The sequence below is a fragment of the Pavona decussata genome, unplaced genomic scaffold, assembly GCF_977016875.1.
Source record: "Pavona decussata unplaced genomic scaffold, jaPavDecu1.1 SCAFFOLD_270, whole genome shotgun sequence".
Lineage (NCBI taxonomy): Eukaryota > Metazoa > Cnidaria > Anthozoa > Scleractinia > Agariciidae > Pavona > Pavona decussata.
In genome coordinates this window covers 897,159-923,955 of record NW_028145672.1, presented here as the reverse complement: position 1 = coordinate 923,955, position 26,797 = coordinate 897,159, and the positions used below count along the sequence as shown (strand labels likewise).

The window sequence follows — 26,797 nt, the reverse complement described above, 5'->3', positions numbered from 1 at the left end:
ACTTTTCTGTGGTGCTGTTTATTTATATGCTGCACAAGGTGATTCTAACTTCTGAAAATCACATGAGCGTCACCGAGTTCTGAGCTGTTTCCTATTTTAGCATCTTTTAAAACAAATGACGCTCTTCAGGGACTGAGCCATTCTAAACAATACGCGTCGGAAATGTCATCGTAGCGTTTTAGAAACCAGGAAAATTCCTTCCTTTGCTATTTTTGTTGCACGTGGGGGTAATGAAAGCGATCCAGAACGAATTGATCTATAGGCGGTCTTCGACATTGATGACATATTGTAGAAATTCTACAATCCACCAGAATTTCTAAGACATTCTTTTTTAGACCAGCTGGGGCAAAACAAGAATTTTGTTTTTTTTTTTTCAACAAAATCGTTCTTCTGCCCTGTCATAAACCCCTCCCTTTCTTAAGTACTTTCAATTAATCTGTTTTTATTTCCTGAGAAGGTTTCCGGAGGTCTGTTACATCATATGGAACGTGATGTCTGCATTCTCTGGCAGTTTATTCATGTCAGTTCTACTCGCTAGAAAAAAGGCCACTGCCTCATTAAACATGGCTTCTGTTTCATTGCGCTCTAAGTTGGCAGAACACTGAGAACTGTTATAAGTATCGGTGACGCTTCGTTTTCCAGTGGGGTGAGTTTTAACTGTTAAAGAATTTCATTGTTATATCAATTTTTGTTTTTCTTTAGTCTAGGCAATTATTGTTTTGACTGCCCACTTCACAATATCCAAAGTTCGTATTTCACTTCACGGAATTAATTTCACCACCAGCCCTGCGTTCAATCACTTATTCAAAGACTATTCTATTGATCCAATTGAGGCGACAAATTTCGCACCAAATCCCAGCGGGAATTTGGCCGTTTTATTTGAAATTATTTTGCATATCTTCTCAATCAACACGGAATTCTAAAGAAATTTCATCCGCGATAATTGAAATATTCGAAGCAATTGACATCACTCAGCTTTGCTTCAACTGCTTCAGTCGCCTTGAACATGTATCGGTGATGTTTAGTCCATGTCCGTTTGTTCTGATTTCTTAAGGTTGTCATCTTGATTTTCTAAAGTTCTCCAGACTCGAGAATAATCACGTTCCTTGGCGACTGGCGTCGTTTTGCGAAAGATTCAAGCAACTCGCGTCATCAAAATGGTCAAAAACTTTATAATCTTCCTTGCGCTGATTTTATGTGACTTTGCGACAGAGGCACGCAAAGCAAGACCAAATTTCCGAGGTGGGACAAGGTCCACAAGACGTCCCAATATAGTCTTCATTCTTGTTGACGACATGGATAAAGAGCTTGGATCTCCAAACGTGATGAAGAAAACGCAAAACATTCTGCGTCAAGAAGGTGCGGATTTTGTCAATGCGTTTGTCACAACACCAATGTGCTGTCCATCCCGTTCGAGTATTTTAACAGGAAAGTACGCGCACAATCATTTCACTTTCACAAACAACTGGAATTGTTCATCGCCCTCTTGGAGGAGAGGCCCAGAGAAGAAGACGTACGCGAGATACTTGGAATTAGCTGGTTATGTAACAGGTGAGGGAACATTTATTTATCTTAACTTCCAAATTACTGAACTTTAATTGAGCTAAATGTGCTAAACGCTATCTCCTAAACCATCGCTCTGTCGAAACTGAAAACAGTCACTCGCTAATCCCGTGGTACGAGAATAAGAGTTAAGGAATCTTGTGAGCAATGTGATATATCACACGAGCGTTAAAAATACTGCGTAATGCGAATCGAACGAGCTTTACATGTGTTGAGGCTTGTCGTCAGCCAAGAGAGCTTCAATTAATAAGCCGAAATAGACGTATTGTGTAAAAAAAGGCTCACGTTTTTGTAATACCCTTTGTTTTTCAATCGCTTACCTATTGTTTCATGTGGTTATTGTATAACGAATAACTCATCCAGAAGGCACAATAACTGGAATATAGCATGGTCTGTGCATTTATCCGGATTTATATAAAACCAATTCATTGAAGTCCATGGTGAGACACATTTTATGACCTATACCCCATTGCACTGCACCATAAGATCTTGCCATTTCAAGTCTTGTCTAAAGGATTTTCCCGTCTTGTTAAACTGTTTAATCTTAACTAGGTGATTAAAGTTGCTGGCTTGTGATGTGAGTGACGCATACCTATGAATAGATTTTTCACTGCTCCCTGATTCAGCATAAGGGCTGATTCCTGTCTGCTCGTAACTCGATTGCAACTGTTTGCCATAATCACTTATGTCTTCCTTGATCTTTGTAGTTTGAATGTATTTCTTACAAAATCTGGTATCTATGACTTAAAGACCCTTTTGCGGTTTCTTATGTCAACTTGTGTATGTCAGGCGGAGTATGTTGGACAAACTAAAGATCACGCTCGCTGAGACGGTAGTCCGACAAGCACGTCTGCTTAAAACAGGGAAAAACTGGAACGAAAACAGCACAGTAGCTTTAATTTCTTATGGATTTCATTCATTTTAGAGAATTAAAAAAATGTGCAAAGTTCGCCATTGAGTTCGGGAAACATTTTAAAGTACTGAAAGATGGGAGAGTTTTAGAAAGGCGAGTTGACCATTGAAATGAAATCTACTGAGCAAAACAATCAAGAGCTTAAATTTGAATGGTCACACTTTAGGATTGATTCGAAGTTAGAACCACCTTGTGAAGTATAACAAACAGCACCACAGGGACGCACTGCCCAGTAGCTTTCATTTGAATGGTTACACTTAAGGATTTCATCCACAGACTCAAAAGTTAGAATCACCTTGGACAGCATAATAAACAGCACCACAGGAAAGTCAAGCTTTCATTTGAATGGCCACACTGATTAAGAATTTGATTTAAAAGCTAGAACCACCTTGTAAAGAATTAAAAGAAAAAAAAAAAACAGCGCCACAGGAAAGCACTGCTCAGTAGCTTTCATTGGAATGCTCACACCTCAGGATTTCATCCGCAATTCACAAAATAAATAAACGGCACCACAGGAAAGTACTGCTCAGTAGCTTTCAATTGATTGGTCACTCTTTAGGACTCAATCTACAGACTCAAAAGTTGGAACCACCTTGTATACCATATACAAACGAAACGGTATGATAAATCACACTTTCAGTACAGAAACGTACCGCTTCGTAGCTTTCATGATTTAAATCATGGCCAGACAAGGATGAGCCACATGATTAGATTTGTGGTTTTGCTTTGGGAGGAACGGAACTACGTTTGAAGAGTGTATCATTTGAAGAGTGTATCTTACGATTAAAAAGTTTTAAGGAACTAAAATAAATGAAAGTGGCAATAGCTTGAAGGTAGAACGCCATTTGAGAGGTTTCGTTTAGTTGTTCGCCATAGACAAAAAAAAAAACTACCTAGAATACTGAATTGAATAAGTGGAATTTCGTTAAATACTCCAAGGTTAATCACCGTGTCACAAGTTAGTTTACTTTTGTTGATGGAAAATTATCCCAAAGATTGACAAATAGTGGCAATTTTCTTTGGTGTATCATCGATTTCCGATATATATCTAGGCGACTAAAACTTCAGACTTCAAACGTTTGAAAACTCTCTTTCGCTATTAAAGGGATTCCGTCCTTTTCTACATTAAATGCATTTCATCTTTTTTTTTTTTTTTCAGTCAAGGTCAAATATCCCAGACTATCTTGTTTAAAAGTAAAATCATTTTTTATCATGTGGTTGAAATCCTATTAATTTTGGCAAGCCTATTAAATAATTTGGCTCTTTATATTGTTGTTTTTTTCATTTGGGCTCGAAAAACGTGAAAATTGGTTATACATGTACAAGGAGCGACGCGAAGATAATATTGAAACAAATGCCTCTGTCAAGTTACCATTTTGCGTATTTGACGTATTTGGTATGTGAATGCCAATTGCGTGTTTAAATTTATTTTTGAACCTTTCCACGGTGTCATTTTATTTTTCATTACAGACAAGTTATCTGTGGAATGTCGACTGTAGGTTTATAGGTTATCTTACATCTGTGAAAGAGCAACTGTAAAAGCAACCTTGCTGTGGAAATATTGCCTGTCAAATTTACCTAACACGGTTAAACAGAACTTTCATTGCGAAAGCTTTAATTTTGTTAATTTTTAAATGCACTAAATTATATTTACTTTGAATTATTCAGACGGCATAAGTAGGGGTTCATACGCAATTCAAAATGTACAATCTCGACCAATCTCCTCTCGCGTGCTTCATTACAGAGGAAAGAAGTCACAGTGACCTCAACCGGAAAATTATTTCGTCGTGGGGAAGATACAAAAAATGTTCATACTCTTGAACTATTTATTCAGTCAAACATTCCTAGCCTTTTTGGATTGTCTTTCATTTTTGCTTCGTTGCAGTTGTTTGTGGTGGTAAATCGCCGTGTTCAAAGCCCGATTAAGCTAATCCTCGGTTAACGTGAACTTTGATTCGGGTATATTTACTAATCCGTAAGGATTCGTCCAAAAGATTTTTGTCCCTCAGTTTTGGCTTAGACTTTTCTTTACCATAAGATTAAAATGAGCCTTTAAAATCATCTTTAATGAGTGAGTTGAAAACCTCGGTTAACTTTAAATCGTGAATTAGCGTTAATCGGCTTTCGAACAACGCGACACTGAGTATCTGCGGGGATCCAGAGACAGATAGCCGGGTTGAAAGAAAAACCAGAATGTCGCCAGAGAGAATGATGGGAAGAGAAAGACGTTGTGGAACAAACGAAACGATTATATTTGTGAACTTGGCTTCCACTGCAGATAAGAAAAGTTTCTTTTGAATCTCAAAGGGTTCGGAGTTTATTTAATTTGTTGAAAGTAGCCTACAGATTTTATTGTTAATAGAGTTAAAGAGTTCCACGTAGAAATTAAAATCAATTTGGGAAATTCGGCGGTTGAGTAAAGTCTGTACAATTTTTGACGCATTTTTATGCCTCCAAAAAGTTTAAAAATTTGGAACACAGATTTGAGAGAACGTCGTCGTCAGTTAAATGTATTCGACAAATTAAAATGAGCGAAGATAGAGCTTTTTCACGCAGTTCTAAAGGCCAAAATGATCGAAAGTTACAACTTGGTAACTGGCGTTTGCTTTGCATGTAAATGCAAGTTATAATAACGGAGATAAAATACTGAGGTCAAAATCCATCGATCTTGAACAAGGAGAAAAGAGTTTTTTACAAGCATTTAATTGTTACTTTGGCCACCAGACGGACTTTTTGCCTTGAGGAAGTTAAGAAATATTCTCCCCATGTTTGTTTAGCTAAGAAACTACTGGCAATGATGTAGCTGTCGGCAGCTGTCTCACAGTCTCTCACAGACAAGAAAAAACGCACGAGTTATCAACATCAAAATTGCCTCGTTTGTTGCCGACAACTAGAGTGTTTTTTTTTTTTTTTTGAAAAGGAATACTGCTTTGTTGTCGAAAACTATTTTTCTGCAAGTTTGTGGCCGATACCTAATTGCTTCGCACACTGACTTTTTTTTTATCATAGACAATTTGTTATGATCGCCGGGCCGGTGTAGTTGTGAATAACAATTGGTCTAACTGAATGTCAACACCTTTAGAAGGGTCACTATGATAGAAACTGGTATGTAAACCGGCTTTACTGGTACATTGTACTAAAGCAGTTCTGAACGCTAAGTATTAATTTTTACACTACATTGAAGGCGAGTTCGGATCGTCATTGAAACTTCGAAAGATTTAATTCCTGAATCACAATAAAAACTCTGCAAACGAAAGTTAAAATATTGACCTTAAAAAAAGCTTTTATTCACAGGTTAGCTTTTAAAGTACAAAGAATTTGAAGTTGAAAATAGCACTAATCACACTAATCTGGCACGTTTTTACAAAATAGCCGGCATTTTGCCAACTGCAAGGCCGCAAAGGATTCTTAGTTGGCATAAGGAGTCTGATGACAATTGGTCCATTCTCTGGACCCGCCCTTGAATTGTTTTCTTTCTAAATCAACAGCTAGGAGCATAATTCTTTTCTTTTCTCTTGTGTTCTGTTATGTCCTTTATTCTCTGTCCCTCTTTATAACCTTTATTCGCAATCGCTGAACTTGTCACTCAAAATCATTACGAAATTCTCTGTCACTCCCAAAGCTCAAACTGAAACGCGGAACTTCTCAGATCTTTCTCCTTTAAGTAAACAGCTTATTTTAAAACAAAAATAAAAATCTTGTAACGAAGCCAAGAATTTTAGAAAATATTTCGAAAGTGATTTTTTTGACCGGAGATGACAGTCAAGATATAGTTTTTCAAAAAGCGCCGAGTCTATTTTAGGGCTCTGTTTGTAGCCACCTGACGAGTGAAGACTTCACGAATAGAACCAAGTCGAGCGTTCGAGATTGATCGAGAGAACCCTCAAGGCACATTTGTGTGTTCGCAATCAGTGACAAAGTGCGCATGCCTACTAAACAGAGAAAGGCCTGTTCCAAACATCGAAACTTCTCATTCGTCGAACCTAGCACAAATTAGCATAAGCAATTGTATTCTTGTTACATTTCCAAGTTCAACTTACACGTAAAGTTCGTAAAACAAGGATACGTCTCTGGGATATGATAGATCATCCCAATCCTTTGTCAAAGCTCCACTTCCCTTTCCCGTTCTTGATATCGAATATGGCGCTCAGATCAGGCAGACATTCTGCATTCCATCTACCAAAGAGCATCTTTAATCCTTCATTATCAGGGTAGTTTGCGCCTCGTTTTTCCAACCTACTTCTCGGTGTTTGGAAATCGGAGGAAACACTCTTCCTCATGTTTGATATATTACATCAACGCTTGATCGTGAATTTTTTACGGTTTGTCAAATTGTCTGTATAGGTGGTTTACATTGCCGCCATGTTGGTGGACAAAACAAGAGAAAATTGTTCACAAAGTTTGCATAAAAATGGCAGTCAACTCGCAGAACAGAAAAATCTTATTGTTCCTGTCCACCAACATGGCCGCCATGACGTCACATGTAAACCATCAATTTCGGGATTCTTCGATACATTAACAGAACAAAGACAAACAAATATGACAGCGATTGAAAGAGCGAGCTTTGATTATACCATTATCTTATCCTGTCACTTCATTTAAACACCATTACATTCCCATAACAACATTTCAAATCACTTCATATTGTGATCAACTTATGGGATTTTACGGACTTGTGTACAAAACAGCCAAAAACATGCAATCACGTACTTACTATACACAGTTCGTACAACTGGAATACTTCAAATAACACATCAATGTGCTAAGTACGTCAATCAGCCTCAATGATGTGGGTTAAATAAACTGTCGTCAAGTAAAATAAAATTAAATGTTTGAGGTTCTTGTAAATTTAATTAGGAAATCGTCAAATACCTTTATTAATCAAAGTAAATTATTAAGTACCTCCTCTTCATTGTTAATTAAACTTGTTCCTTAAAGTAGCTAGTTAAAAAGATATCACTGATGATGGTAGTGGGGTGGCTTTAACTTTAAATTCACTCCAAACATATCTGCATTTTGCTTTCAATTCTTATCCAAAATTCAATGCCACAAAGAGATATTGGTTTACAATGCCTTGTTAGTTTCCTTTTACACAACGACGTCAACTTGATACCAAACAATTTACGCAAGTTTTGAGCATTTCCTAAGATTTCTAAAATTAGAGGCGTGTTTCCATTTGGGGACAAATTCTTATTCATGTTACGGTGTAGATTGGTCTGATGTTGTGAATGACGAAACGCATGTTTTGTGTGTGTCTTTAATTATCGAGTTTTTGTTTGTTTGTTTGTTTGTTTCTTTTTTCTTTCACTATTTCAAAAGAACTAAAAAGCTTCTGGTTCTGACAAACGTGGTGCGTATTCTCTACATACAGGATTTAGTTGACTAACGTTTCTGAAGACAAAAATCAAACCCAGTTCTACCACATTTTTTTTGTAACCTCACACCTCGAACTAGAAAAGAGTCAGTTTAGTCATTTTGATGTCAGGCTAAAAACTCTTAGGGCCAGCGAGTTATTTAAACAGAGTCTAACTTAGGCCGCAGCTTAAGACAAGCAGTGGGCCTCCAAATCTAATCCCAGTTGTTCCGAAGCCCGATTAAGCTAATCCTGGATTAACAACAACTTTGGTTCGAGTTTAATAACACAAAAATAAAGATTTTTCAAAAATATTTTTGTCCCTCAGTTTCGACGTTGACTTTTCTTTACCACTAACCTAACATTAGAGTTTTAAAACAATTTTGCGAGCGAGCAGAAAACCTCGGTTAACTTTTAATCGTGGATTAACGTTAATCCGGCGGCTTTCGAACAACCAGGCCCGTTGATAGGTGGTTTATTTTAGGGAGATAAAGAGTTTTCTAGTCTGGGATGCAGGCCTTCCTGTTACTGTAAAAAGCAGACAATGTTTAGATATGACTGTGGGCAAAATTGGAAATGGCTTAGAACGTGGTTTTGTTAAACACCGTCTAAACTGTCTTTTAATAAGTGACCCTAACTTTTAAGATATATACAGGACACATAGTACAGGATTTCAGTTACAGCTCAGTTCAATTCTACTGACGTACATTGTAGTTTTCGTGTACTTTGAACTGAGGGTTTTGGTACCCGGCGAAAAAAGCATGCACTGTCAAATTTGCCACAGTCCATGTCATTTTCCTTAGCCATGGGGTGAATGGCTTTCCCGTGATTATTTTATGGCTTTCCTGATTGGATTAATTGAAAATTGGATTTGATTAAAGAAAATTTCCATTAACTTGTGATAACGTGAAGATATTTTATTTGGAACGTGTCTCAGTTCGTTCAGGCACGTAACTAACTGCATTGTAAAGATGCCAAACGTTACTTTAACGAACTTATGTTTGCCCTTTATGAAGATTTATTTTACCATTTTAACCAGAGATACACCCATGTTGGTTCGAAGAGGACCCACCTTGTCTGAGGTAGGGAGTTATTGAAGACACCATCGTACCTATCTCATGATCATTACCGATAAAATTTTATTGGCTTTAAAATTTGAGTTCACACAGAAATGCTCAGCTAGGAAGAGTTAGTCGGAAGAGTTAGTCAGCAATGTTAGATTAACAAGAAAAGTGATGTTTAAGTCTCATTGTCATTTTTTTACTGCTGGTTAGAGGGTTGGCATAGCAATCAAGACACCATTTTTTTGAGGTTGAGGAAAAGGGGATGCAGGCAGAGACCACCATCTATTTTGTGGTTTGGTGGGTCCTGTTCGAGTATAGTACTTTTGACCACTTCCCTCACAAAAGGAAATGCACAAGAAAGTTAACTTACTGCAAATTTCAGATGTGAACATGTATAGTGCGAAAAGAGTTAGAAAAACACAGGGGTTGTAGTGAGAAGGTCTTCCTTGATATTACGTCTTGATTACCTTACCAAGTTAGAACTGGACAGCTTAAGCCCTACCTTGACAGAATAAATCATTAAACCTACTTCGTAATATGGAGGGATTTCCCGGGGAAGTACTCCTCGGATTGTTTGGTGGAGGTGTGTGGCTCGCTTCTCCAAACCCTGGCGTTATTTCAGACCAAAATATGTAATTTTCGGGTACCTATTTTCAGACCTGATCTTTAGAATCCATACCCGTTTTGAGACTTTCAGACCAAAATAGTTAAAATCAGTACCCTATTTCAGACCGACATTGCTCAAGAACCAAACCCTTTGGGGCCGCACATACCTTCAAAGCTTAGAGAAGAGGAGAGACCCTGGGAACGAACTCGAGGTTGCTGGGGACAGAATGTTCTCGTTGGGTTGCCCCTGACAACAGAAACGGGTTCGAATTAGAAAATGTGCCACTTTTATACGCATAACTAAGTACAAAAGTGTTAGTGGATTTGCGAATTAGCGCAATTACAAGAAAGTATAGAAGGCAATGGAATCTTGGCGTATTTAAGCTAAGAAACATTTCGAAAATGTAAGCATATCTGAAGGGAGCCTAGGTCGACGAAATTCTATTTAGTGAATTTTGTAGCTATTTGTGAGCGTCTGATTAGCGTTTAATAACGTTATGACTGACAAAGGAATCTCACAACTTTTAATGCAGAAAAAAGGTCGACATTATATTAATTTAGTAGTAAAGACATTAAGAAACCAACAGAGATAACTGCACCAAATAAGATCACCGCCAGTTGAAAGACGCACATTAATGAGATTATCAATAATCATAGTTAATGGAAGATTAAAGGGAGATTGTGTGGAAGTCTTTGAGTCGAACATCGAACTTCTGAAAACTGAGCATTCAACCGAACTCAGGGCAAAAACGAATCTTTGGGCCGAGTGACTGATATCATGTAAAGATCGATGGACTCGGTTAATCTTCCCTCGTTCTGGTCGATCTAAACTGCAATCTGACGAATTTAATTGAGTCAAATGTAGAACTTATCTTTAACTTAATTTTTAAATTATGACATTTTTTGTTGATCTTTTAAACATAAAAACGTTTCAGCATTATCCAATTTTAACTACGATATTATGATGGTTTTCATACTTTGGACAGACGTAAGAATTTTACAACTTTTCATGGAGGAAAATCTTATTAAAACATATTAAAATGCATTTAGGAATGAGAGCTGTTTCCACTTTTTCTTCTCCTTCTTCTTTTTCTTCTTCTTCTTCTTCTTCTTCTTCTTCTTCTTCTTCTTCTTCTTCTTCTTCTTCTTCTTCTTCTTCTTCTTCTTCTTCTTTTTCTCCTTCTTCTCCTCCTCCTCCTTCTTCTTCTTCTTTTTTCCATCCCTACCTTTGTCCTTTCTTTGTACAGCATTTTTTAATAACATCTAGTCATAGCCAGACGCGTAGGTCCAAGGCAGATTTACATCAAATTAGATTAACTATCAGATGCGTCGACTTGCTGTCGTCTTTAGTTAGCTTAATCTAATGATGTACGTCAATCTGACTGAAAGCTGTAGTTTTAGTTTTCAATTACGACGTCTTAATTTTTATATCTTCTTAATCTTCTTAAAGCCTCAAAATTTAAACGTCAGATTCCAGGTGAACTTTAGTCAATACATTTTTTTTGTCTGACGATACTGTACTGACGTACAAAGTTGTTGTTAACCTGACTAACTTGTCAGGCTGTAAATGAATAGGAATATATGAAACATCTGTTGGAACTGCGGATGAATAAACAAATAGGAGAAAGATCCTCGCAGTCCTTCTCCTATTTGCTCATTCATACGCACTTCTTATATATGTTTCATATATTCCTATTCATTTATTCATCCTTCACGGGTTTATAACGAACTCACAATTAATGTGACCAGCTCCCAGTTGGCTTGATAGCTCAGTTGGCAGAGGTCATGGGTTCGATTCCCGTTCAAGCCTGAATTTTTTCAGGCTTTCTTTTGTCAACTGCTTAAGTTGCGTACTAACGGCGAGGATCTTTCTCCTATTTGTCCGTCTATATTAGGCATGTTTACAAACCGACCATTTGTCTCTGTCAAGGGCGCCTTAGGAGCACCTCTGTTAGGAGCTTCTAAGAGGCACCTCTGGCAGGGGCGCCCAAGGGGCACCTCTTTGAGGAGCACCTAAGGAGCACCTCTGTCAGGGGCGCCTAAGGGGCACCTCTGTCGGGAACACCTAAGGGGTACCTCTGTCGGGAGCATCTAAGGAGTACCTCTGTCAGGGGCGCCTAAGGACCCTTACGGGAACCTCTGTCAGGGGCGCATCAGAAATTGGGAGGTAGTTTTAAAGCCGGAAAATCTGCAGTTCAGCTAACATTTTCGTAAAGCCAACAGCACTGAGCTTTTAAATTCGGGGAATAAAACACCGTTTCCTAAAACTTTCTGAACTTAAATTTTCAGCTAAAACATCCTAACAAATCACACGTCATGAGATTATGCAATTCGACATCTTCATACGGCAATTTGATTTATTTTGTAATTGTAATTATTGTATTTTAACAGGGAAGAGCCACCCAGTGGATCTGTTAATAAACCATTATTATTATTATTATTATTATTATTATTATTATTATTACTTAGCTAAACCGCGCTTAAGGGCCCTGTGCACTGATAAAAAAGATGAGATTCGGCCCCTCCGATAAGAAGTTCTTTCAGGACGACATTTTAAGAAAACCGAAGGAGGTAAACACCATTGTAATTATTGTTACTAAAGTTCATTAAGTCCTTTATTCTGATGTTGTGTCTTAAAATGTTGACGTCAGGGCTTGCCCCGCGCTTTTAGCCCAATAGTGATCAGAATCTCACTTCTCCTTGCAGTATCGTTATCGTTGATCGAACATCCAGGTTATGAGAATGACGAAAATGACCAGCAATGAGAAAATCTCTTGATGTTTAAGCAAATTCTCCTAACTAGAACCAGAAGAAATATATTGAAAACAGGAACAAACAGTGAGGAGAATTTGCACTTTGATATTGGACTTAAATGATAACATTACTTTTTATCTAAGGGTACTTTTTAGTTGTCAAAACTGGCCGGCCTCACCCGGTCAGTTCGTACCCAAACGGAATGTAGCAATTTGAAGGATAAGTTTTATCCTAGTCCTACGAATATCTTCAAAATAGCGCGTACCATTTTCGAAGTGATTATTTTTCAACATTTTGCAGTACCGTCCCTTCAAAATGACGCACTAGATTTACAGACTGGCCGGTCAGTTCTTAAAAAATGGAAAGCGCCCTAAGTGTAATTAGGTAATTACCGTCAAGACAGTGTTTTCAAGCATTTTCACAAACCAACGGTTTCTCTTAATTCCCAGGCTACTTCGGTAAATACCTAAACGAGTACGACGGCAGCTGGGTCCCAGTTGGTTGGAAAAAATGGGAAGGACTTCTTCACAACTCCAAATTCTACAACTACACAATGAGGCACAACAGCTACAAGGAGCGCCATAAGATGAGCTATGAACACGACTACTTCACAGACCTCATCACGAATCGCAGTATTTCATTTATACGCCGAGCCAAAGCAAGCAGACCCGATAGTCCTTTCCTGGCTGTTCTGAGTCACTCTGCACCTCATGGCCCAGAAACGGCAGCTCCGCAGTATAGCACGGCATTCCCTGATGCTAAAGCTCCAAGGTATAATTACAACAATAGTGCTACTGCTGCTACTGCTACAATTTATAATAATAATAATAATAATAATAATAATAATAATAATAATAATAATAATAATAATAATAATTGCGTTCGACGTAGAAAGAACGCACTCCTAATTGCGCCTGGAGTCGAGAATTATGGGGCAATCAATGAATGTCATGCATCATCACCAACTTGGCAAAAAAGAGAGAGACTGGGATTGAAATCATCGAACACTACTACTACTACTACTACTACTACTACTACTACTACTACTACTACCACTGATAATAATAATAATAATAATAATAATAATAATAATAATAATAATAATAATATTGATGATGATGATGATGATGATGATAATAATAATATTAATAATAATTGTAATGGTAATACTGCCACCACTGCTGCTATTACTACTACTACTACTACTGCTGCTGCTACTGCCGCTACTGCTGCTTCTGCTGCTACTACTACTACTGCTACTGCTACTGCTACTGCTACTTCTAGAACTGCGACTTCTGCGTGTTACAGACAAGTAATCAAATATAATAAATTTTAAGCTAGCTAAATAAGAAAGAAGTAGAGAAGTATTTAACATGCCACGAGAAACTTAATAAAATGAATCATAATTATACTGGCACTCCAATAATTTCCTTCTTTCTTTACAGGCTTCCCAATTGGAACTTTGTTTCTCAAGATAAGCAGTGGATATTAAGAGAGAAAAAGCCGATGGACGCACAGAAAATAGCATTCGTGGATCTCTTGCATCGTCGCCGTCTTCAAACGCTCCTCTCTGTTGACGACTCGGTCGCACGAATCTTCAGCACACTGCAGTCGTTAGGTATCGAAAATGAAACTTATGTCTTCTTCACTTCAGATCACGGCTACCATCTCGGGCAGTTTGCTTTGGTGAAAGGCAAATCCATGCCGTTTGAGAGTGACATTCGAGTACCTTTCTATGTCAGAGGTCCAAGCATTCCAAAAAATATCAGGTAACTACAGTTTTAGGCATCCCCCAGCTATAAGGATCATCATCATCATCATCATCATCATTGTTTATCATCGTCCGTCATCGTCATCATCATTATCATTTGTCATCATCATCATCATCATCATCATCATCATCATTATCATCATAACATTTCTCAGTTGTTCAAATACCCGAAACTAGTATATTTGGGTATATTTGTGATAAATTATGCCAGCAAATTCCATGCAGCAACTTCTGTAAAAGGGTTACGTTAGAGCAATAAGCTTGTGTCTCAACCTCTATCTGCCAAATCTTATTTTTTTTTTCTCGAACTTCGTTTCAGATAGACAATAAGGAAATTTTTATACTATCTGTTTTAAGAAAAAAAGTTCTTATCATCACCTGGACGACAGAACCTCATGTGAGAGTTGCTGCATTTAATTGTGATTTCCTAACTCATCCTTTTTTCCTTTTTCAAGGATGAAAGAAATGGTTTTAAACGTCGACATAGCGCCAACGTTTTTGGACATCGCTGGCGTAAACGTCCCAAGAGACATGGATGGTTCTTCAATCATGAGACTGTTCAGAAAGTCGAAAGATGGACGTAGATCAAAAAGGTAAATAGAAAACACAGTTAAAATCAATACTTTGCGAGGGTAAAAAGCAAGAAATTTTGTGGTTTCGATTTCGAATTAGTAAATGAATTCAGACCGCGATTATCTATCTTAGACTTATTTTGGCTGCAAGCCGGTCCTTAAAACTCCTGGGATAGAGAAATTAAGAAACGTTTTCGTTGAAGACTCGAGCGAACGTTTTCAGATTGTTGTTGTTGTGGTTGTCGCTTTGTTTGTTTGTTTTTACATTGACAATCGGATGATCTTCCAGACTTGTACCCAACCCTGCATCAGGATAAGTTTACAAGTAAGCTTAACAGGAAAGTTCTGCCCAGCAGCTATCATTTGAGTAATCACACGTTATTGTTGAAATTAAAAAGGCCTTAACGAGGATTTGCTTTAAGACAGTCCTTAGACAAAGCAAAACAAAAAATAAGACACGTTTAGACTTAAATTACATTAAAAAACATTTCTCATCTCATTTGTCTTCTCACTTCTTGTTTTGTTGGTGTTTTACAGGAGGATGCACGTACAATGGAGAGACACGATACTTATTGAAAGATCTCGAGGGTAAGCCGAAATTTACAAAAAACAAGTAAAGGAGAACCCCCTGATCACTTATTAAATCTGCATCATTAGACATTGATAACAAAGTACAATTTTATTGCAAAAAACTGGAGGCAAACTTTATTTTTCTCCCCGACACAAGAAATGACGTATATCGCAGGATATCTGTTGACTACGGAGGACGAATATTCTGTACACCTTGACCACATTTGGGCAGTGTCACAATATGTTGAATAATAACGGTCAATGTTTCACGCTACCAATCGCTAGCTATCCTTCATCCAATCCCTGAGTCACGAGTAATTCGTTTGAAATCATACTGTTCGCATTTTTTGCAGCGGTATTTCGTTACGAAATGTGGTATGGTGACAGACGCGCGGCGATCAATTAGGAGTTTGCCTAACGCGCGTATGGTTAAATTTGCACATTTATACAAAATTATTTGCGCACGCAGAAAATGTTGGCAATGTGTCATTTTGTTTTAGCTGGAGAAGAACAAAGAGCTTGTTGGAGGCAAGCTCGCGCAAGGATGGCAAGACGCACAAGAACACCTTTGAAGGAGTGTCACGCAACAGGACAGTGACAGGCAAAGAACGCAAGATGACTCTTCTAGAGAAAATCTGCTCCAGAGAGAAAAATCAGTCACCATGCCAACCGAAGCAGCTCTGGGAATGCGTGACAGTGGATGGCAGACCAAGGCTAAGGAAATGTAGGAAAAATGGAGCGATCCAAGCGACAACGGCCACAACCACCCGACCCACGCCATCCACCGCTCCCACCACCCCTGTGAAGATGTGTGTCTGCATGAAACCGAGGCCTGGGTATGAAAACCAGGGTGATATGTTACCTTATGCCGGTGAGTGTGATTAGATAGGCTCAAAGGTCAGTTAATGAGTTATTTACTCTTTACCAATTTGCTTTAAATACGATTCTTGTCCACTGTTTACGTTGAAAAATGTCTTCTCTTCCTTCCATTCTCCAGCGTTAGGATTAGGCTTAGGTGTGTTGTGCTATAATTGTAATAATAATGAAGCTAAACATGACATAATTACATAACGTCATGGAAACGTCATGGTGTTGTAGATAAAGACCTAATTGGAACTGAAGATGTCTCTTTATTTAGTTGTGAAACGTCTTTTAAAACGAGTTACCATTTTATACTCCTCAAACTCATTTCTTTATATTAATAATAATAAGTAATATTTATATGGAGCCAAATTATAAAATGCTTTATTAAATGTTTTTTAATCCGAGAGTCGTTTGTGAAGGAAAAGCAAAGATTACTCGTAAACAGCTTACGGGTAGAAAAAGAAAAGTTACAATGCCATACCTTCTTTGTTCTCCAACAGAAGAATGGCTTGCAGAAGGCATGGATTATTTATCAGCAAAAGAACTGAGACGACGCTCCAGGAGGTCTCGCTCTTACTATAACAACAGGCCAAGACGAAACAGAAACGAGTTTAATGCCAGAAGATATTACAAAGAGTTGGCGAGGGCGCAGAAACTTCAGAATCGACGATCTAAATCAAAGATGTTGCTAAGAACTGCAGTAACAGGCAAGTTTAACCTTTAAACCCCCAATAAGGATCAGCTTGTATATTTTCCCCTTACATGGCCAGTAATTGACCACTTGGTAACTATATTGTACAAAGAGCTACCAAAGACCAACTTCACGTACAAACGAGTTCGAGGTCGTTTTTCTTCAAAAAGACAAGTTGAAAACCTTCTACGGCCAACAAATCTCTTGGAAATAGCCGGATGTAGTCTTCGAAAACAACAAAAAAAGTAGGCTTGTGTTTTCAACTACCATGATATTTTTGCAGTTTAATTAAACCCTAAACTTCGTTTTCCCGCAAGTCTCCCCACAAATTGAGGTCAAGTTAAATCCCGTGCGACTGAGTCACCGTTCCTGCCGCATGCCAATGCCTTAGCGAATACGTCATCATCAGGATCACTTAAAAGTTGTAAGATAATTGTTTTTAATGGCCAATCGAAAGCTCCAAACCACAGTAAGATCTCCCTTTTTCCTCCTTTTTAAATTATTTTGGATTCTCAAGCTATCTTTCTTCAAAGAGGCACAGGCCGTCACTGTTTTGTCGCATTTGCTATCAACCAGTGTCAAACTTTTGCGTGTTTTCATACTTGAAATATTAACTTCATCAGCGATGATGCTGTGTTCGTGTATTATGGTAATAGGTTTATACATAGCTATGATTCTTTGATGGCCTTGCGTAGAATTATTTGGCTGATCATCCAAGGAAAAAATTTGGCGAGGTTGTAGTTTATCAATCATTCAAACTTCCCGGGTTTTACAGAAAGTGACGTCACGATGGCCCGCATCTTCTGGACAAGTAATCTGATTGCGAAAAGCCGAAGTTGACCCCTCCCTCCTGGTCATCATGCTTTAATTTGTATGGTTTAATTTATCGCAGGGACAAGAACTAGATCGAACGCAACAGAAGCGCAGACTGACCGCTACGATTTTGCTGGGGTGCAAGAAGTCGTTGAAGAAAAACTTGGAAAACTCAAAGAGAAAATCTGGGAAACAAGAATGCGGCTAGGAGCTCTGCGGGACCGAAGGAAGAAACTGCTGCTTATAAGCGCCCGCGATCGGCTTATCGAGTATCCCTGTCCTTGTAACCCTGGCAACGACACAAAGCCTGAGAGGACGACCGCGGCAAGTCTTCGTAATGGAGGAGACGATGGTGATGATCGTGCCGACGAAGGTAAATTAGAATACAGCTGTTACAACCTTTGTCGAAACAGCTGTATGCAACAAAATTAACTGTTAGATTATTAAGTTCTGGAGGTAGTGCGCCTGAGAAACTGAACGTCTATGTCATAGGGTAACCACGATGGGACCGAGGGACGCTCGTTACCCAGAAGGTTAAATTACTCTTTCGCTACCACTTTCGGGGAAATCTCGTTTCAAGAGTCCTCAGGATCTTTGGCCTGCGGTTGGTTGCCAGGAGAGACTCTGGGGGTACTGGATTTCTGCGGTAAACCAATACATAGCCGTTACGCAGCAGCCAATCACAACATTTTTTTTTTTTAAAAATTCCTTAGAGTCTCTCCTGGCGAACAATCGCTGGCCTAAGAGCCTGAATACTCTGGGTACTCCCCAGGGGCGAGTGTCACAAGACTTATCTGCCAACTTCAGGCCTTCAGATAAGTTAAAAACACTGTTTTAACGTTGATGTTAAAAGTTACACCCGAAGTTGCTTATTATGCTACCCAATCCATGTGTGTAGGGGGCTACAGTCTATTTTTGTCATCGGCCCCAGGAGATCTTACACGACCATCAAAATTAAAGTTAAGCTTTGCGCATGCGTCTGTCACCTTATGCCTGTGTTTACATGTGTAAGCATTCTTCTCCGGTCATGCGCTTTTTTATATCTTTTGTAATTTCATTTTTATTGTACATATACTAGCATGACAAAGCATTATTAAACTTAAACTTAAACTTTATACTTGTGCTTATGGTTAACGCGATGTTTACGTCGCATATAAGTAAGACCAGAGTATGCTATTGGTTAAATAGCTGACCTTACTGTGAACGTGTTACTTGTCCATTTAGACCCACAGATGTCGCGTCTGAAAAGACGAAACAAGCAGCCGAAGGCGGTGTCACGGAAAGCAGACCCGAAGAAGAAGAGGGTCAAGACAAGCATAAGACGAAGTAAATGCAGCAGCCCTGGAATGAATTGCTTTTACCAGACTACCGATCACTGGAAATTACCTCCTCTGTGGAAGGGTATGGCCAATAAATAAATCCATTCATTCATTTGCTTAGAGGTAGGAAAGAAGGAGGGAAGGAAGGGAGGAAGGAATTAGTAGAAAAACAAACAACAAATACAGAAAAGTAATAAAAATGTCGGTATCGAAAAAAAAAAAAAGAAAAACGCTTCATAATAATAATAATAATAATGATAATAATAATAATAATAATAATAATAATAATAATAATAATAATAACAATAATAATAATAATAATGACGTGTCAAGCAACAATCTAGCAGAGGGGATTCTCATTGCTAATGGGGACACCTAACTTTCTAACATACAATCTAAAAAACAAAAGGAATGATTGATCGATTTAATGACTAAGTGAAAGAACGGTACAAAGAACAAACGAACTAACGAACGAAACGATGAGTGAACGAGTAAACAGAGGAATGCGTGCATGAATGAATGAATGAATGAATGAATGAATGAATGAATGAATGAATGAATGAATGAATGAATGAATGAATGAATGAATTGCATCAATCCACGAACCTAATTCATTCGTCCATCCATTCAATTTTAGTTATTATTCATATCATATTATAAGAAGCTCTTTTTTATTTACTTTGCCGCATGATTTCTAGGAAAACCGGTATATATTGATAAAACATCCTTGTAAGAGGTCAGCCCGGTTTAAATACTTCTTATATTTTTTGTTTCTTACTTGTTTTCATCAGGAGGTGAGTTCTGTTTCTGTCCCAATGCTGCCAACAACTCTTACTGGTGTCTGCGAACGATAAACGCTACTCACAACTTTCTTTACTGTGAGTTTATTACACACTTCTTGGAGTTCTTTGACCTCAACCAAGATCCGTACCAGGTATAGTACATTGATAAACGTTTAAATCCTTCCTGCAAGATCAGTGCGTTGTCAAACAGACAGCTAATGAGAATAAAGAAATTAATCAATTTAAGTTTGTTTTCCTTATGCGTCACCTAGTTTTGAGAATGCATTATTCCAATAAGCGGAATGTACCACAGCAGATCTGCGACAACAATACATTACCAATCTTTATTCATTCATTCGCTCGTTAGTTCATTCATTCACTCATTTCATTCGTTCGTTCATTCGTTTATTCGTTAATTCATTCATTCATTCATTCATTCATTCATTCATTCATTCATTCATTCATTCATTCATTCATTCATTCATTCATTCATTTGTTCGTTCGTTCGTTCGTTCATTCATTTCATTTCATTTGTTTATTCGTTCATCCATCCCTCCAGCCGTTCATTCATCTATTCACTCCCTTATTTAATTCTTTGTTTATTTGCTTGTTTATCTATGAGTTCAATCAATTATAAAACTTATTGTTCTCTTCATCTTGATTTGATATTAGTTTCGTATTGATTAATTATATTTTAGACTCTTCTGAACGTACGTTTTCATTGCAAAGTCATACCTGGTGTACTTTGCTTTACTTAGGTCCGCTTAGCATGCACAGAGCTTAGAATAGACTTCTTTTGATATATGTTAATATTCAGCTTTGAACCCAATGAGGCTTCGAGTAAAAAAATCAAAGGAATTTGCATAAACATGTTTATTTTTGTCTGTTGTTTGTGTCCTTTAGGCCTCGAAATCGCATCAAAGCTGAATTTTAATATTTTGAAACAGGCCCAATCGATATGTGAGTTGTCACGTAATGCCTCTGTAAAAATGAAAATGAGTGTTGCGTTACCACCTGGTAACGCAACACACACACATTCCCCCTATCCTATTGAACCTCGACGCTTGTTTGTTCGTTTGTTTCTATTTTGAACCTTTGTCACTCATTTATCTTGCAGTTGTATAATGTAATCCATGAAGTGGAACCCGCGGTTTTATCGGAATTACATCGACAGCTAAACAAAATGAGAGCGTGCAGAGGAGAAAACTGCAACCATTACTATGGCAAGAAATACACCACCTCTGCTCCATTAACAACTCCTCTAACAACAAGTACATGGACGCAAACTGTCGCAACCACAAGTGGGATAACAGATGGGAAGCCTACTGCCATTAGCACTGAGAATACGTTAACCTTGCCAACGGCGCCGTCAAGTTATCCGGATCTGTTGTCTAGTCCGTTGCCAACTGAAAGTCGTTCGGAAGGTTTCGCGAGTACTCCGGAAAATTCCGTCGATTCATCGGAAACGACAGAATCTTCGGAGGTTTTGCCTTTTACCACAGTGACACCTACGGTAGGGAGAATCAAGACAGAAAATTTGACGACCAAACCACTGGAGAAGCAGACCTCCAGGCCTGGGAATGAGAAAGCGTCTGAGGAAAACAGTGGCGAAGAAGCTACGCAGGAAAGTTTGAAGAGGTCCAAACAATATAAACAGAAAATTACCACAGAAGAAAGTGTGATGTCACCGACCAGTTCGGTTCAAAACCGTTCGGAAGACCTCGGAAACACTTCGGAAAGTGTCGTGAGTACCACGAAGACCACCGTTGATGCCTCGGAGGCGATGAAAACTTCAACCTTTACGACTTCGGTGCCTACCAAAGAAAACGCAAAAACAGAACAGCTGACAATGAAACCAATAAAAAGAAAAACATCCAAACGCCGCAAAGGAAAGAATTCTCACGATAAAAAGTTCAAGAAGTCTAAAAAGAAATCCCTCAAAACCTCTCTGCCTTTACCAACCGAGTCAATGGTCCCAGATAAACCATTGACAACGCCAAGGGACATTCCATATCCATTCAGTACAACCACGAAAAGCGAGAAGTCTGAGAAACCAACAGAAAGCGCATTAATATTTACGAATGGCTCCGAAGAAGTGCCGACAGTGCTCGTGAATGCTTCGCAGCCGGAACCGAGTTCTTTGGAGAGTAGGCTCTCTACGTCTGTTCCAAAATCATGGACAGCTATTTCGAGAGAAGAAAATACAAGTGACATGAATTTAAAAGAATATTCTACGGTAAAACCAACACGTCGAAAATCTACAAAACGACGAAAAAACGGAGAGAAAGAAGGAAAAGGGCCTTCTAAAAAATCCAAGAAATTAAAAAAAGGTAAAAAGAAGTCTTCTGGAAAGGGAGTTTTGCTGACACCTTCAAACACTGGCTCCTCGGCAGAAAACGAAGAAATCTCAAAACCCTCTGAGAATCAAACAAGAAACGAAACAAACTCGGGACCCGAGAAACCCAAATTGGGAGAAAACGAGGAATCCAAAGAGAATCAAGCATCGACGGAAATTTCACGAAAACGAAACAAAAAGCCGTCGGGAAAACGACTTAACCGAAATTCGAAGAAGCGATCCAAGAAGCCAACCAAACGCCCACAAGCATCTCAAATCAGTAAGGGAGGGGTGGACGAGGGCGAAACTGTGTCTCCTGAGGGGGGTGGAGGTGAGTTTGAACAAGAATTTTCACCGTTAGATCCCTGAAGGGATTTGACTTGAGACCTATGAACCAAACACCAGTAGATTGAAAAAGCAAGCGCGGATCTTGGAACGTTTGACCCGCTTCAGTGCAAGGAAGACAAAAATATCCTCGTTGAATTAGACTGGGGATACTCTCGCAAATTTTGTTGCCGTTTGCTCTTTTTAATTTAGCGTTAAGTTGAGTCTTTCTATGGGCGTTTTCGGCCTCGTTTTCGTCGGTTGTTCACAAGTTTCATACAGTTTATCATCAAAATTGTCTAAGTTTGATATCCAATTAACATTTCTAGTCTTGATCGCCGCGCCAGATCGGATGGGCTCGGATCACACACGGTCATCGTGTTTATCAACACTTGTGTCGTTTCAGACGAAATATTCGTTGGAAATACCCATAGAGAGCCTCTATTTTTTCATTGGGTCATTCTCGTACCCAGAGTCTTTAGGCTCTTTGGTCAGCGGCTTACCTCGTGATCATGCGCGCTAATCAAGAAGCCTGAATATCTTCGTTAGGTTTGTTTTAAAAAATTAAATGTACAGATTTTGTCCGCTTAAGAACTTTTTACTGGTGAAAATTTTTATTGGCTTTGATTTTCTAATTTGTAAACGTAAAAACAGCAGAATCTTCGCTATTTTATATGTCTGTATATTCAATAAGGCTGTGGACAAGGGCATCCAACGGTGGATATCTGTTCGGAAGGCGTTAATCGCCTCTTGGGGAATATGTCAACTCAAAATTTCGCAACACTGGAGAGATAATTCGTTTCGTTTTCGTAGGGGCAAATATCCCGTCAAAAATGAGAAAAAAGGTCAGCTAGCATTTTCGCAAAGCCAACAAAAGCTCGTAAAATCGGGCATAAGATTCCGTTCCCTACAATTTTCTGCAGTAAAACTTTTTTTCTGCAGTAAAATTTTCAGTTAAGGCACCCGAACAGATGAAACTGAATTAGCATACAAAAAATAAATGCATTTTAAAGGCTACAAAACGACCAAGGAAGACAGGAGCCAACAGTTTAAGTATTTGCTTAAATGTCCTCGTTGGGTGCCCTTGTGTAGACTCAGTCCATGTCGCTCAAAGCTGAGTTTTTCCTCGACTATCCACCGTACCCAAAAAAATGGCGTCTGGTACGCTTACCCGTAATTCTTAGCGTACGAAAACCCTAAAAACGCTCCGTCGGGAAAGTTCTTAAAACTTTAAACCTAGCATACACAATGTTGTTAGTAAAGGAACGAATTTCACGAAAAACATAGCTTTCTATGTGCCTATTTGCTATGTGAGGTTGGCAAGGGATGTGGTAAAATTTACAGTCGGCATTTTTTTTCTGTACGGTGGATGCTAATCGCTGCATATACGACGTGTCAGCATTAAGCTGGTAAAAACAACAAATAGGTGTATTTCTAGTTCGCATAATTCATGTCGAAGTGTGGTTCATCGTTTCGTTTTTCCTAAGGCATGCTATAAAAACGTAAACAGTTTATCTTTGCAATTTAGCTAGCAAGCCAAAATAACGGACAAGATCCGTATTTCAGTGAATAAAATTGATCTGTCGCATTCGCAATTTTCAAATTCATGGCTATTTTTTTGGCAAGAAAGTATTTCTAAGGAACGTTAAATTTTTGTGAAATGAAGTGCGTGATTTTTATACATGGTCATTGATCTTTTTTAATTAATCTGATTTAGATGTTTTTTAAGTGTGACGCTGATTCTTGGAAAAGTATTTTAAAGTAGTTTTAATTGAGATGACGTATCAGAGAGAAAAGAAAGCAGAGTTTACAATAACAGGAATGATCAAATCAACAGAAGTGAATTATTTAAGAAAGAAATTGTTGTTTACAATCAGCTGGCAAATTGTAATGGTTGCTATGAAGCGCGCCATTTTAGAGCTCTTTTCATATTACTATCAGCCTCAGTGATGGATTTAGGGGAGGGGTCGGAGGGGCTCCCCTCCTCTAATATTTTGGCACCTAAATATTCCGTTTCACGAACAGAAGCGAGTGGAGCATTCTAAAGCGGTCCCCTTGATTATCTGAAGGTCTGTATGCGCCATGGAGTCTGTAGTCGCTTAGCAACCACGTCCCATAGTTCTTTGAAGTTTTGCAATCCAAGATGACGGCAATGGTGCGAAAGTCCGCCATCTTCGATTGTAACGGCCCGAAAAGACTGGAAACCAAGAAAAGTTGACAGTTACCGCTACAAAGCGACATTTTATTTTTATAGTTTAAACTGAGACTAGTTATTTATATTTTTATCTCGGTGTTACTGTTGCGTTACAGCGAAACCGCTTTTTATTCTTAAATTGGTTAAGAGTTGAAATTTGAAAAGAACCAGCTAACGTTTGGTCAACGAGAGATTTTGAAAGTTAAATATTAACTACCATGTAGTTAAAAGCTTTCATTCCGGGGATTGAATCTAAAACGTTTTTAGTATACGTAGTTTTCTAAGTTATTTTGAGTTTTTGTATGGTGTTGGTGTGATTAAATAAAAGTTCAACTTACAATTTGCAAGATAAAGTGTTTTTGTTTGATCGTTTTGACCTCCCTTGTATCATAGAGTCTTGAAAACAGTCCGTATTTAGGTCGTGGAACGTGCGCGGTCTTCACACAGAAAGTATGAATGGAGCATTGCTTAGTCCCTGTAAGGCGTTCTCCCAGGCCCTCACGGTCAATTCGTTTCGGTGACATCCGAGACGAACGCTAAGACCACGTGATCCGAAACGGATTGACCGAGATGAAAGACAGAGAGAAGCCTAGTAACTAGACTAAAGGGAGCAAAGAAACGGAAAGAGAAACGGGGAAGAAAAGCCCTACAGTCGGGACTTCGGGCCTTTACAAATTCCCAACTTCGGCGATCCGCGCCTCTTTACCCGAATTTCAAGAAACAAAAGACTTCTTTGCAGTGTATGTACCCTATTCGCTCACCCAATCTCGTTCCCAGAGTCCGCGTTACCCTTATCCAGCGCCCGTTCCGCTGGATAAGGTTAGCACGGTCTCTAGGAATGAGATTGTTGCGCGCTTTGACTTGTTTGCGTTGTCAGTTTCGCGCAACGAAAATAGTTGGACCCATGTTTTTAGTTTGTTTTGTTTTGTTTTCCTTAAATCATCTGGTAGTCTCCTACAAAGCGTTGCGTAACGACACTAAGAACGGCTGCGTAGGAGACTAATGATCTTGCAGCAATTTGGCATAAATGCTTGCTCGCGTGACTTGATGTTTCCATGGCAACAACATTGTGATGTCAGAGAATGATCCTTTATGAGATGAGCTAAGTAATCTAAATGGGGCAACAGATTCTGACTCTAAAAGCGTTTTTGATGATAATAAGATATTTACAAATCGTGGCTACCACTATCAAGCCAGTAAGCAGTAAAACGTAAAAAATAATTAAACTCCGTTAAAGTCGTAAGGTTTTTACTTCAGAGCTCAAAGTTAATAAGTTTTTGTGAGACCGTGATAACTAAATCATTTTATGTTTCACTAGTAAAAGTTTCAGGAACCATTAGGTGTGGTGATTCGGTTTTCCGACATTTAAGGAGAAAACAAAAGCACACAGCGCCGTCCAGTCTCCACATATTCCACTTTGAAAAACTTGAAACTTGTTTAGTAAATCGTAAAAATTTTTAGTCAACTCACAGATGCACAAACAACTTACCAGTTTTGAATTCTCAAAGAAAAAACTTTAATTCCAATGAACTTTTTTATTTTTTTAACGTTTGACCAAAGTTAGTACAGTCGAAGTTCTCCTTGCGACCAGCTCTAGTTACAACCACCCTTGTGAAACCTCGTTTGAATTGTCACTTAAACTCTATAATCAAAAACTCTCGTACGCGACCGCTCCCATAGGCATAGGCGACCACAACCACTTTTGGCAATTACCAACTGGTCTTTTCCTTTGGTTTTAAGCTCTCGTAAGCGACCTCTCAAAGATTCTGATACGTATTGTGGTAACTCTTTAATAAAACTTTGTGTTCACATTTACAGTAATATGGCACTGCCTAATAATTTTCGTAGATAAAGATCTCGATCTCGAATCTAAAATTCAAGATGATTTACGGCTGGATCAAGAGTGTTACCCTGCGACGTAGAAAGCATTACACTAAAAGCTCTGTAAGGGACCAGCTTCTATTGTTTCAGCTTTTGGTCCCTTACGAGTGTGTATTCTTGTAAGCGACCAGTAGTTACGACCACTTTTTCCAATTCCCGAGGTGGTCGCTTACAATATACGAGAGCTTCGAATAAACGTCCATCATTCTGTAAGCGTTGCAGACCTATAAATGCCGTGAAAAGCTTGGAAACTGGTAAATGCGCGCTGGGTTCAAATTTCATTTTCCTCGATTTCGGCCATTTTGAAGTTTCCTGAAAAGGATTTCCATGGATATTTCATCGACGGAGAGTGAAATGCGGAATCCTTGGTCGAATATCTATTTAACGACTTTCTTTGTGCAGTACAGGATAAACACGGTAAGAATTTA

At 38.6% G+C, this 26,797-nt stretch overlaps 1 protein-coding gene across 1 annotated transcript; it reads left to right on the top strand.

Moving 5' to 3' along the window:
• The first annotated feature begins 1,020 nt into the window (after window positions 1-1,020).
• Window positions 1,021-22,480, top strand: LOC146455769 (extracellular sulfatase Sulf-1-like). Its single transcript, XM_085093851.1, has 11 exons — window positions 1,021-1,551; window positions 12,703-13,024; window positions 13,699-14,022; window positions 14,480-14,617; window positions 15,134-15,184; window positions 15,667-16,037; window positions 16,531-16,737; window positions 17,614-17,907; window positions 18,759-18,935; window positions 19,645-19,787; window positions 20,753-22,480. The coding sequence occupies exons 1-11, from the start codon at window positions 1,158-1,160 to the stop codon at window positions 22,337-22,339; spliced, it is 4,008 nt and encodes a 1,335-aa protein (XP_084949977.1). The 5' UTR covers window positions 1,021-1,157; the 3' UTR covers window positions 22,340-22,480.
• Window positions 22,481-26,797: the final 4,317 nt, after the last annotated feature.